Source organism: Erythrolamprus reginae, chromosome 6, assembly GCF_031021105.1.
Source record: "Erythrolamprus reginae isolate rEryReg1 chromosome 6, rEryReg1.hap1, whole genome shotgun sequence".
In the NCBI taxonomy this organism is placed as follows: domain Eukaryota; kingdom Metazoa; phylum Chordata; class Lepidosauria; order Squamata; family Dipsadidae; genus Erythrolamprus; species Erythrolamprus reginae.
The window spans coordinates 58,407,540-58,420,331 of record NC_091955.1 but is presented as its reverse complement, the minus strand read 5'-3'; the positions used below and the strand labels follow the sequence as shown (position 1 = coordinate 58,420,331).

The window sequence follows — 12,792 nt, the reverse complement described above, 5'->3', positions numbered from 1 at the left end:
AAAAGAGGAAGAAAATAGAATGATGATTCAAAATACAATGTACATCTAGAACAAAGAATCCAGGAACAAATATACAAGATACAAGTAAGATTATAGAAGATAAAATGTATAGATGGTTAGGCTTTAGAGAATAGATTGAATTAAGACATTGGCTGTGAAAGAAAAAACACACAGACTAGTAATGTTCCTTAAGGAATCAGAAAATCAGCTATATCAACATAGCCAAATGGTATAATTATCTATGCATACTGAAAAACCAGATTTAGAACACATTTTCAGACACTTCCAAAATTAGAATTCAGTGATAGTCTCAGAAGCATTCAGTGCTAATAGATTATGTGTTCCATTGACTCAAACCTAGTGACCAAAGGTTAGCCACTCAAAGAAAAAAGTTAAAATTATTCCAAAAGTCAACATGCAATAATACCAAGTTTATTGTTCCCTGTCTTAAAGTACTGGATCCAAGGTTCCAAGAGGATTACTGTGGATATCTTAATGTATTTTAATAAATAACTGCATAAAACACAATAATTGAAAATTCACATTTTATTATCTATAATATTACCATTTTTCCGACTGCTTTTTCCTGAAAGTGTTCTTTTAAAAGCCAGATGTTTAAAATCAGGGATTTCTTCCTCTACTGTTATTATAATTGTGCCTGAATTGCTTAATGAGAATATTTCAGGGTTGAGATCATTATAACTGCAAAACAAAAATATACACAAGCACATACTTATTAATTGAAATGTAGTAATATTACATCATCATCATCATCATTATTTATTATTATTATTATTATTATTATTATTATTATACACTCTTGATACAGAATACTTCATCTGAAGCATAGGTATCAAACTTGCCACATCACATTGCCGTCACATGGCGGTTTGTGACGCTTTTCCCATTCACTGAGCTGGAGTGGGCATGGCCTGTGCATGACACTTCTGGTCCACAGGCCACTAGTTTGACACCCCTAATCTAAAGACATGTTATCAATCCTGTGGATAGCATGGCAACAATAGGATATGCCTCGGTTATATTGGCTAATATTCTTTCTTTTTCTTCATTCACGTCAGAAGTTAACATTCTAAACTACATCTTTTAAAAGCCAGGTGATTGCAACCAGCTCGTATTAAATAATTTAAATGAAAGTTTTCTAGTGCAGTGATACCTCGTCTTACAAACCCCTCGTCATACAAACTTTTCGAGATACAAACCCGGGGTTTAAGATTTTTTTGCCTCTTCTTCCAAACTATTTTCACCTTACAAACCCAAGCCACCGCCACTGGGATGCCCCACCTCCGGACTTCTGTTGCCAGCGAAGCGCCCATTTTTGCGCTGCTGGGATTCCCCTGAGGCTCCCCTCCATGGGAAACACCACCTCTGGACTTCTGTGTTTTTGCGATGCTGCAGGGGAATCCCAGCAGCACAAAAATGAGCGCTTTGCTGGCAACGGAAGTCCGGAGGTGGGGTTTCCCAGTGAGGGGAGCCTCAGCGAAATCGCAGCATCACAAAAACTCGGAAGTCTGGAGGTGCGCTTCAGCTGGCAAAAGGGGTAAGTTTTGGGCTTGCATGCATTAATCGCTTTTCCATTGATTCCTATGGGAAACATTGTTTCGTCTTACAAACTTTTCACCTTACAAACCTTGTCCCGGAACCAATTAAGTTCGTAAGACGAGGTATCACTCTATTTACAATAAATTATCTATATAAGCAAGACAAATTTCAAATCTGAATCAACATTCTATCAATTTAATGCATGTAGAAAAGTCTGAGTTTGTTTGTTACAAAGGCTATAGTAGCAGTTTTAGTACTGGTGGTAATGATGATGATGATGATGATGATGATGATGATGATGATGATAATAATAATCCTCAGCATAAATTTGTGAAATTGAAAAGGAAATGATGTCAAGGATATTTACATCATTTGGCTGAAAACTGGACAGAGCCTAAGGAGAAATTATCTAAGAATTCCACTCTTTAGGTGAGTTTATTGTTGCTCTCACTGAGATATCAGATTTTATTGAAACTTCCATGAATAGAACCCAATTTCACAACATCAAAGTCATGAATTGACAATAGTTGCATAAAACCTGTTATCTTGTGCAAAGGCTGAAGAGTTGCTTCACAAAGTCTTTCTCTTATTGCTTCAAGGATTTTTTTTTCTGAAAATCTAAAATATGGTTTCAGCGAAGAACAATAAAGGATGTGAGTATTCATAGTGGGTGGAATTTGCTTCCATATCTTAAGTATTTCCAAATGGCTTTTCTATATGGATTCAAAGTTCTCTGTGCCATGCTTTTAGTTCCTTAGAAATGTATTTATTTTATTTATTCATTTGTCCAATACACAATACATATGGAAGAGAATAGACATGAAGTAATATATATAAAGATAATATGTAAAAATAAAGAAGAAAATATATGAAAGGAAGAAAATATATATGATATATGAGATAAAGGAAAGACAATTGGACAGGGGACGAAAGGCACACTAGTGCACTTATGTACGCCCCTTACTGACCTCTTAGAAACCTGGAGAGGTCAATCGTGGATAGTCAAAAGGAGAAATGTTGGGGGTTAGGGGTTGACACTATTGAGTCCGGTAATGAGTTCCATGCTTCGACAACTCGATTGTTAAAGTAATATTTTTTACAGTCAAGTTTGGAGCGGTTAATATTAAGTTTGAATCTGTTGCATGCTCTTGAGACTTCCTAGAGCAAGAGTGTCAAACGTGCGGCATCACATTGTCATGATGTGACATATCATAACTTTTTTCCCCTTTGCTAAACCGGGAGCAGAGGTTAGCCAGCGTGTGAACATCCAATCCACAAATTCGACACCCCAACCTAGAGTATTACATGCCTTGTTCCTTATGTGAACTTAGTTGGTTAATCACTCCTGTGGAAGATAATTATGATGTTGATTGACCTCCATTTGTACACAATCTACCTGACTATGGAACAGAAGAATTTTAGAATACTGTATATATAAAACACATTTTTTAAAAAATAAGAGGCTGACAGAATTAAATTGCCTCATTAGGTATTCTTTTCACTTTTTACCTTTCTGGACTTTGTACAAAATTTTCAGTATTACAGAGCTCTTGGGTCCGTTTTTTAAACAAATTAAAATGAACAATTGCCAGGTAAATGTTAAGCTGAGCTCGCCATGGCATTTCTTCATTATATAAACGACGATATCTTCTTCGTCTTATGTAGATATCAGAACATATATTTAGCTTAATTATCAGCATTTCAAAAGCAAGTTTTTTTTTCTCTTCTATTTGTTTCCTAAATAAAATCATAGAGACAGCTCCTTGAATGATAAGCAATAATAGAAGAAAAACGTATTTTAAGACTATAGAAACAATTACATTCCTGATGATATAGATATGGACATGGATATCTACATCTATAAAGATGTAGACATTACATCACCACATTAATAAATGAAATTTCATTAATTTAGTCTAAAGAACGCATATATAGAAGAAATAAACAACTTTTAGATCAGCTTGTTCCCCAGACCAGATCTAGAGGGACATATCTTTATAAAGCCCTCATCATACACATTATAACATTGCTAGTTAGCAATTTGTTCAAGACACAAGGGCCTCTTTAAAGCAGTAGTTTCTATTAAGCTGACTTTGCTTACCTTTTGCTTTTCATGTAGCAAAGTTATGGAATTAGCAGTCTCCATAACTTCATCACTTCAAATATTATCTAACAGATTAACATTACTCTACTCTTTCCTATTATTTTTGTTACCAGATGATTTTCTATTATTTCCTATATGTAAATAGCTACTTTGGTGCAATGGTTAAGGTACCAGGCTAGAAACGAAGAGATTATGACTTCTAGTTCCACTTTAGGCATGAATCCAGCTGGGTGACCCTGGAGCCAATCACTTTCTCAGAGCCCTGGGAAACAAGCAATGGCAAACCACTGCTGAAACCTCATCAAGAAAATTGTAGGGACTTGTCCAGGCGATCACCAGGGTTCAATATTGATTGAAAGGTATAGGCACACACAAAAAACATACATGTATACTTTCTTAAGTCCCGATATGCTGCCTTATGGCAATAGGAGGTTCCTAATAGGGAAGAATTAAAAATTCCAGGAATATAGGCCAAAATATATACTCCGAACTGTAGAACCTAAGCCATGAAGAATATCCCATGTGCCCAATTAAAACCAACAGGCATCTATATCAGATAATGGTGATAAGGAAAATGCTGAATGTTGATGATCACTTTAGTGGCAGCAGCAAAAATATCATTTCAGAGTTTGTGGGAGAATGCAGTAATAAACAAAACCCACATGGATAGACAAGATAAACTGATTAATAATATAGTGCTAAGTGATGGCCCCTTCAGGCTTGGTGGCACTTAATATGCTACCGAGAAAGAGCTGAGGATCTATAGGGCAACTAATGATGTTTATGAAGCAACTAAGTTAAATCCTTTGAGACATTTAGCTCGTGCTGTTGCTGTGAAGGAAAAGAAAATCCAAGCCACCAAGGCAGAATTACAGTTGTAATGTGGAATGTAAAACATGAATATGGACAGGCTCAACACTGAAAGATGAAATGAACTTACTAACATTAGAAAAACATAATGGACTGGAATTTCAACAGAAAAATTATAATGTTAACAATACAAAAAATGGAAAACAAAGAAGAAATAGCATTGCTTTCACAGTCAGGAAATATACTGCTCAAAAAAATAAAGGGGACACTCAAATAGCACATCCTAGATCTGAATGAATGAAATATTCTCATTGAAAACTTTGTTCTGTAGAAAGTTGAAAGTGCATAACAGCATGTGAAATTGATTGTCAATCAGTGTTGCTTCCTAAGTGGACAGTTTGATTTCACCAACGTTTGGTTTACTTGGAGTTGTGTTATTTAAGTGTTCCTTTTATTATTATTTTTTGAGCAGTGCATATGTACAGGTAGTTGTCAAATTGAGATGTCCTAGTTCTGAAGTTCACAATCATAGAATATAATTTTTTTTTTAATTGGCCACGTGTGTTTACACACACAAGGAATTTGTCTTGGTGCATATGTTCTTTCTGGACTTAAAAATCAAATTTATTTTTAAGTCATTTAAAATTCAGACTGGTGAATATTAATGAAAGCAAAAATTATTCAGCCCTCTTTTTTATTTAATGATAATATGTCATAAAGTGTAATATATTGTAAATTCCTAAACATAAATACAATTGTAATTTATAGGGGGAGGGAGAATAAGCTACCGTTTTGCACCAGGTGTTTTGACCTGGGTTGGTGATTTAGTAGATTGTTTAGGCAGACTTTTCTTCTTGGAACCCCTCCTGGGTGTTGATAATTCTATAATCTATGTAAAGAAATCATTATATAGTAATAATTACAAATGTTAAAACATTAATTTCAGTTACCCAAAGCCCCATTAAGAGATCAAACAATAAATCTGCATTCATTTTATCTCAAATAAATCCTAATAATAGCTTCATAAAATAAAACCAATTCTATTCTGAGAATAATGAACAATCATAATGAATTGTAATAAATTTGGAAACATACAAGTCTTATAAATATATACATCTACGCAAACATAGTAATAAGATTTTTTTTTTCAGTGTAGTTGCGGGATAGTCCAGGAATGGTTTGCTACTGTCTGATCTGCCTAGTTACTAAGTCATAGTTTTTTGGCCATTTCTCCTTGCCTCTCCACACATTCCTAGTTTTTGACTCAGACAGATTTGAGAAGAATCACATCAGGCAGTTGCTGTTTCAAAAAATCCATTCTTGGACTTTCCGGATTTCTGGAAAGTTTTATCTTTCTAATTTGCCCACTTCCACTTCCATTTGAACTAAACAAACAATCAAAACAACAACAACAAAAACCTCCTAGCTTCAGCTGGCTCTGCAACCCAACAACAATTTATGGAGTCCATTCCCACTCCCAGTGGTAACAATAGAAAAATTTATGCCAATGCTCCAAATTTCATACAGATGTTACAGGTTCCATCAGTAGACAGCCCTATGGCAACCCTAGCATCTTTCTCACTTTACATGAAGGGACATCATAGAGGGTTTGAAATCTGAGGACAAGTAATTTGAATTGGCATTCAAAAAGACTCACCAGAGACAGCTGCCTGGATTATTCAGGCAGCCTCTGTAGCCTTCTTTTTCAATTGGACTTCCCCTATGTCAGTGATGGCAAATCTTTTTTTCCTCGGGGTGCCGAAAGAGCGTAGGTGTGCACTATTGTGCATGTGCAATTGCGCATGCCCATAATTCAATGCCTGGGGAGGGCAAAAACAGTTTCCCCTGCCTCCCAGAGGCCCCCTGGAGGCCGGAAATGGCCTGTTTCCCAACTTCTGGTGGGCCCAGTAGGCTCATGTCTCATCTTCCCCAGGCTCCAAAGGTTTCCCTGAAGTATCCAGGGGGATGCCCTCCCCCATCCCCCTGGATACTCTCTTGAAGCCAAAAATTACCTCTCAGAGCTTCTGTGTGAGCCAAAAATCAGCTGGCTGGCACATACATGCACCTTGGAGCTGATCTAGGGCAACCACTTGCATGCCAGCAGATTTGGCTCTGCGTGCCAACTGTGGCACCCCTGCCATAGGTTCACCATCACTGCCCTATGTGGACCCAGAAAAGGCAATCAAAACTGCCAGCTCTAGGAGACCTGTTTGAATCAGGACTTCAATAAGATCACTGCTGCCCCGCCAGTTCTCAGCAGATGTGACACTTAATGCTGCAAAATATACCTTTAAGGCCTTGGCCTCAGCAGTCATATCCAGGCGCTTGCTGTGGCTGCGCCAGTGGCAGACTGACTTAAGAACAAAGTGAAGGCCAGCTGCATCCCCCTATTCAGGGGACATGCTTTTTAGAGAGCCATACAACCTGCTTCTCATCAAGAACAGGGACAAGCACACGGTACATTCTTCTTCTACCAGGAGAGCGGATAGGAGGTCTATTCCTTTCTATAGGAGGCAGTCCTTATGTTACACCCAGGAAAACCCTCCTCAGAGAAAGAATTACAATCAGGGCCAGTCCTGACAGCAGGATAAGAACTCCTTTCGTGATAGACCAGGAAAATTCCACAAGCAACTACAAGCAAAATTGAAGAGGCAGATTGAGCCTCTTCATAGACCAGTGGGTGTCAACAGTTACGGGCAACTGGGTGCTGAACACCATACGATTCAGCCTCTCATTGGAGTTCCTCTCCCATCACCCAAACCATTTCATACAATGCCCTATCTCCAGCAACAGTGTCAAACGTGGTCTCATGGAACATGCCATATGCCACCTCTTGGACATCCAAATCCTAGAGGTTGTTCCAGAAAATCAGTGAAGACAAAGGTTTTATTCAACCCTGTTCATTGTACTGAAGTCCTTGTGGGGGTGAGTGGAGAGGGATACTAGATCTAAAACTCCTCAGCATCCTCGTGGTCTACAGGAGGTTCAAGATGAGTTGCCTATCATCTATCCTGGAGGGAATTCAGTCTGGGGAATTCCTGGCCTCAACAGACCTATCAGAGGCTTACCCCCATATATGTGGAGGTAACTGAAAAATGAAAATGCTTCCTTCACTGTATATAGAAAAGACAGTGGTAATAGACTAGAAAATTGTTAACACTTTCCCACCAGTTAGTATTTTTAAGAAAAACCAAGGTTATGATAAAGTAGATTAACAACTTTTCTCAAAGAAACAGAAATCTCTATTATCTGCTTATTTATTTTATTTATTATTTATGTATTTATTTTGTCCAATACACAATACATATTGAAGAGAATAGACATGTAGTAATATATATAAAGAAAAGGATAGAAGAAAAGATATAAAAATAGAGGAGAAGATATATGAAAGGAAGAAAAGATATATGAGATATGAGATAAGGAGAGACAATTGGGCAGGGGGCGAAAGGCACACTAGTGCACTTATGTACGCCCCTTACTGACCTCTTAGGAATCTGGAGAGGTCAATCGTGGATAGTCTAAGGGAAAAATGTTGGGGGTTAGGGGTTGACACTACTGAGTCCGGTAATGAGTTCCATGCTTCGACAACTTGATTGCTAAAGTCATATTTTTTACAGTCAGGTTTGGAGTGATTAATATTAAGTTTGAATCTGTTGCGTGCTCTTGTGTTGTTGTGGTTGAAGCTGAAGTAGTCATTGACAGGCAGGACATTGCAGCATATGATCTTGTGGGCAATACTTAAATCATGTTTTAGGCGTTGTAGTTCTAAGCTTTCTAGATCCAGGATTGTTAGTCTATTTTCGTAGGGTATTCTGTTTCGAGAGGAGGTGTGAAGGGCTCTTCTGGTGAAATATCTTTGGATGTTTTCGAGGGTGTTGATGTCCGAGACACTTTTGTAAGTAATTAATTTTGTAGGTAATTAATAAATAAAATCCAAATAAAGGCCAAAATGGTCTTTATTATAGGCCATTATTATTATTATAAAGGCAAGATTACTAATGATTTGGTTACTGATTTGCTCATTAGCTAGCAATCCTGCAAACACCCTGATGAAGCTGGAAGTATTTGAGATTAGATCATATTAGTTTGTCCAAACAAGACAAAAGACATAAGGTAGGCAAGGAAATGACAAGGCACAGGAGAAAGGCTGAATAATCATAGAGTGACAGGACAAAGTAAAGTCAGCTGAGAGCTACAGTATGAGGAAGCAAAGAAGAAATAATTTAAAGTTTGTGGTGAGATGAAATTTTCTTCTGTATTTTGTTATTGTTGGATGTCATTGCTGAATATCTCAAGGAGAGAAATGTGTATTGAGGTACGTTTAGCCAAAAAAGCCTCTGTAAAAATATTTTGAAAGTTAAAGTGGTTAAGAACAGTGTTTCCCAACCTTGGCAACTTGAAGATATTTGGACTTCAACTCCCAGAATTCCCCAGCCAGCGAATGCTGGCTGGGGAATTCTGGGAGTTGAAGTCCAGATATCTTCAAGTTGCCAAGGTTGGGAAACATTGGTTTAGAAAGAAAGGAAAAACTGTACAGCACATAAGAGATAGTGGCAGAAATAAAAGCAGATTATATGTGATCTAAACTCAGTCTGGAAAAATGAAAATAAGTTGTTACAATCTTGGTAGGTAAATAAGGAAACAGGCTTAAAGGAAAGTATTTGGAGTATAGATCAGGTTAAACATAAGGAAAGATTAAAACTCTAACCTAGTAAAACTTAAAATGTTATGAATGTGCCTCTAAATCAATATATAGAATACTTCAATCTGTTACTATATGTCTGATGTACTTGCTCTGAACCATGTAGGAAAAAAATTCTGACTACTTTTATGCTTGATTATTAGTCTGTAGCGCCTGCTGTAATTTATTCTTATTATTTGATATAAATCTTTGAAATATCTTCTCACTCACCAAAGCTATAATCTTACTGTTCCGTTTAATTTAGAACTGAAGTTCCATAATTTATAGTGCGTACAATTACAAAATGCATTCATGCATATTGGGCTAATTTGCATCTTCCCAACACCAAAGTGTGTTATGTCAGCACGAATACCATATATTTATTTATTTATTATTTAGATTTGTATGCCGCCCCTCTCCACAGACTCGGGGCGGCTCACAGCAAGATACAGCAAATCATGACAAATCCAAATAAATTTAAAATATTTAAAAAGATTTAAAAAGAACCCCATTTATTAACAAACACACACACAAACATACCATGCATAAATTGTACATGCCCGGGGGAGGTATTTCAGTTCCCCCATGCCTGATGGCAAAGGTGGGTTTTAAGGAGTTTACGGAAGGCAGGGAGAGTAGGGGCAGTTCTAATCTCTGGGGGGAGTTGGTTCCAGAGAGTCGGGGATGCCACAGAGAAGGCTCTTCCCCTGGGGCCCGCCAACTGACATTGTTTAGTTGACGGGGCCCGGAGAAGGCCCACTCTGTGGGACCTAATCGGTCGCTGGGATTCGTGCGGCAGAAGGCGGTCTCGGAGATATTCTGGTCCAGTGCCATGAAGGGCTTTAAAGGTCATAACCAACACTTTGAATTGTGACCGGAAATTGATCGGCAGCCAATGCAAACTGCGGAGTGATGGCGAAACATGGGTATACCTAGGTAAGCCCATGACTGCTCTCGCAGCTGCATTCTGCACGATCTGAAGTTTCCGAACACTTTTCAAAGGTAGCCCCATGTAGAGAGCATTACAGTAGTCAAACCTCGAGGTGATGAGGGCATGAGTGACTGTGAGCAATGAGTCCCGGTCCAGATAGGGCCGCAACTGGTGCACCAGGCGAACCTGGGCAAACGCCCCCCTCGCCACAGCTGAAAGATGGTTATATTAATAGCTTCAGTACATAGCTCTTCATATATCTTAACATGAGTGAAAAAGCAAACATTAATACAGAACATATTCTATATGAGATTATTTTATATATTTCACTTTCACTGGTAGAGTGGATTGCTAATAGTTATAATTTGTGACTTCAGAATTTGATTTTATATTCAACTATGACAAAAATTGTAATCCTTCCTGAATTTTTATTCAAATAACTAACAGATCTCAAAATCTTTCTTAAAAAAATAAATTAACCTTTGAAATATCTTGTGCAGCGGCCCTCCTTGCATCTGCAGATCCACGAACTTTCTTCTTCTTTTTTTGCATTTGTTTGATACCAAGAAGGAATCTATTGCGCCTAGGAAACAAAAACATCTAACATTACTACATTAGGTTTTTTTCAAAAAGTAGCAGCAGCTTTGAACGTTTATTTTCAATATTTAGAGCATTACTTTACCAATATTTTTGTCACATCTTTTTGTAAAATAATACACTGTTTTCTTTAAATGAAGAAAGGCTGAATGTGCTATGCTTCAAAACATTTTTAATTAAAGTATTAGTCTGATTTCATCATAGAAAAGGTAGAGGGGGAGTTAAGAAAGAGACAAATAAGAAATAAACTATATAATAAGAAGCCACTGAGATATCTGTCTAGCGATACTGCTATAATAACTAATGCCCATTACAAATTATGGAAGTATATCTAAGCAGCCATATTAATATGAAAAGATATTATGATGCAATTGAAAGAAGAACATACCGTATATACTCGAGTATAAGCCGACCCAAGTATAAGCCGAGGCACCAGTTTTTGCCACAAAAACTGGGAAAACTTATTGACCCGAGTATAAGCCGAGGTTAGAAAATGCAGTGGCTACTGGTAACTTATAAAAATGGAAACCAATAAAATTACATTAATTGAGACATCAGTAGATTAAATGTTTTAGAATATTTATTTTAAAGAAAACCAGTAAATTAGCTCTGTAAATTTAAAAGAGGGTAAACAAAAGCAATCTGGTAATAACAATAAATTAAAAAGTAAAAAAAGTAGCTCAATCAGCAACTAAGCTAAAACCTATTTCTAAACCTAACCCAGGGGTCTTTAAACTTGACAGTTTTAAGACTAGTGGACTTCAACTCCCAGAATTCCTGCACCAGCCATGCTACTTCAGGAGTAGGAGTTGAAGTCCACAAGCCTTAATCTTTCCAGGTTTGAAAACTCTTGCATTTTTAACCCTAACCCATGGGTCTTTAAACTTGAGTTTTTCGAAGCCTGGAGAGAGTTCATGCCGTTCCCCCCCCCCCCATCCCCGTTTAGCTTGCTGGCTGGCTCGTTGGATGGATCTCCCACCCCTGATTCTCCCTCCTCCTCATCTCCCTTTATTGCCCCATGTGTTGTGCAGGGAAGCAGATTTGCTAAAGAGATCCACTTGGGACGGCAGCAGGGAAAGGAGGAGGAGGAGACCCAGAATAGCCCACAGCCGCGGGGGAGGAGGAGGAAAGGAAAGAGCTGTCCTCCTCCTCCTTCTCCTCCTTCCCCTGCTGCCGTACCAAGTGGATCTCTTTAACAAATCTGCTTCTCTCTCCGGCTGGAGGCTTCTAAAGCCTGGAGAGAGTTCATGCCATCCCGGTCCCGGTCCCCCCACCCTTTAGCTTGCTGGCTCTCTCCTCCGTCTCCCTTTATTGCCCCATGTGTTGTGCAGGGAAGCAGATTTGCTAAAGAGATCCACTTGGGACGGCAGCAGGGAAATGAGGAGGAGGAGACCCAGAATAGCCCACAGCCGCGGGGGAGGAGGAGGAAAGGAAAGAGCTGTCCTCCTCCTCCTTCCCCTGCTGCCGTACCAAGTGGATCTCTGTAACAAATCTGCTTCTCTCTCTGGCTGGAGGCTTCTAAAGCCTGGAGAGAGTTCATGCCGTCCCCGTCCCCACCCTTTAGCTTGCTGGCGGGGCACCCTCTTGTGGTGATTCGGCGCCCTCTTGTGGTGACTCGAGTATAAGCCGAGGTCGGGTTTTTCAGCCCATTTTTGGGGCTGAAAAACTCGGCTTATACTCGAGTATATACGGTAATTCTTTATTGGCCAAGTGTGATTAGAAACACAAGGAATTTGCCACGGGACATAAGCTCCTAGTGTACATTCAATAGATCAACTATTGTTGTAGCTATAGTTTCTGCAATTGCATGTCCATAACACAGACAGAATTTGTCAATTCAAAACACTTTATACCTACTTTCTAAGATATTCTTGAACATCATCAGACCACTCCAATATTCGCAAAAATTTATCGTCATTTAGTGATCTGAATACTAGCATGACAAAATATTCAAGGAAACGAGAGTTCTTCTTAAATTTCAGTACTGTGTAAATATAAAATAAGTGTAGTTAAACCATGCCATTATATATGTAGTAGTTTTAATTTTAAATTACTTTTCTTGATAGATTAATCAAACTAATTTGTATCACTTCAAATGGAAGTTGCCTT

General features: G+C 38.3%; 1 protein-coding gene across 5 annotated transcripts in view; it reads right to left on the bottom strand.

Annotated features, from left to right (window-relative positions):
- Positions 1-12,792, bottom strand: part of CFAP54 (cilia and flagella associated protein 54) — a 175,143-nt gene that overhangs the window by 81,697 nt on the left and 80,654 nt on the right. For 4 of the 5 annotated variants that reach the window (XR_011559487.1, XR_011559488.1, XM_070755886.1 and 1 more), the window contains exons 31-35: positions 12,541-12,667; positions 10,567-10,669; positions 5,263-5,363; positions 3,070-3,297; positions 566-702 (exon numbers count right to left, since the gene is read on the bottom strand). Coding sequence is in view for 3 of the 5 variants with exons in the window: in XM_070755886.1 (XP_070611987.1) it covers positions 566-702; positions 3,070-3,297; positions 5,263-5,363; positions 10,567-10,669; positions 12,541-12,667 (696 nt within the window). In the remaining 2 variants the exon portion in view is untranslated. The remainder of the gene's footprint in view (positions 1-565; positions 703-3,069; positions 3,298-5,262; positions 5,364-10,566; positions 10,670-12,540; positions 12,668-12,792) is intronic. The other variant, XM_070755887.1, reaches the window with a different exon arrangement.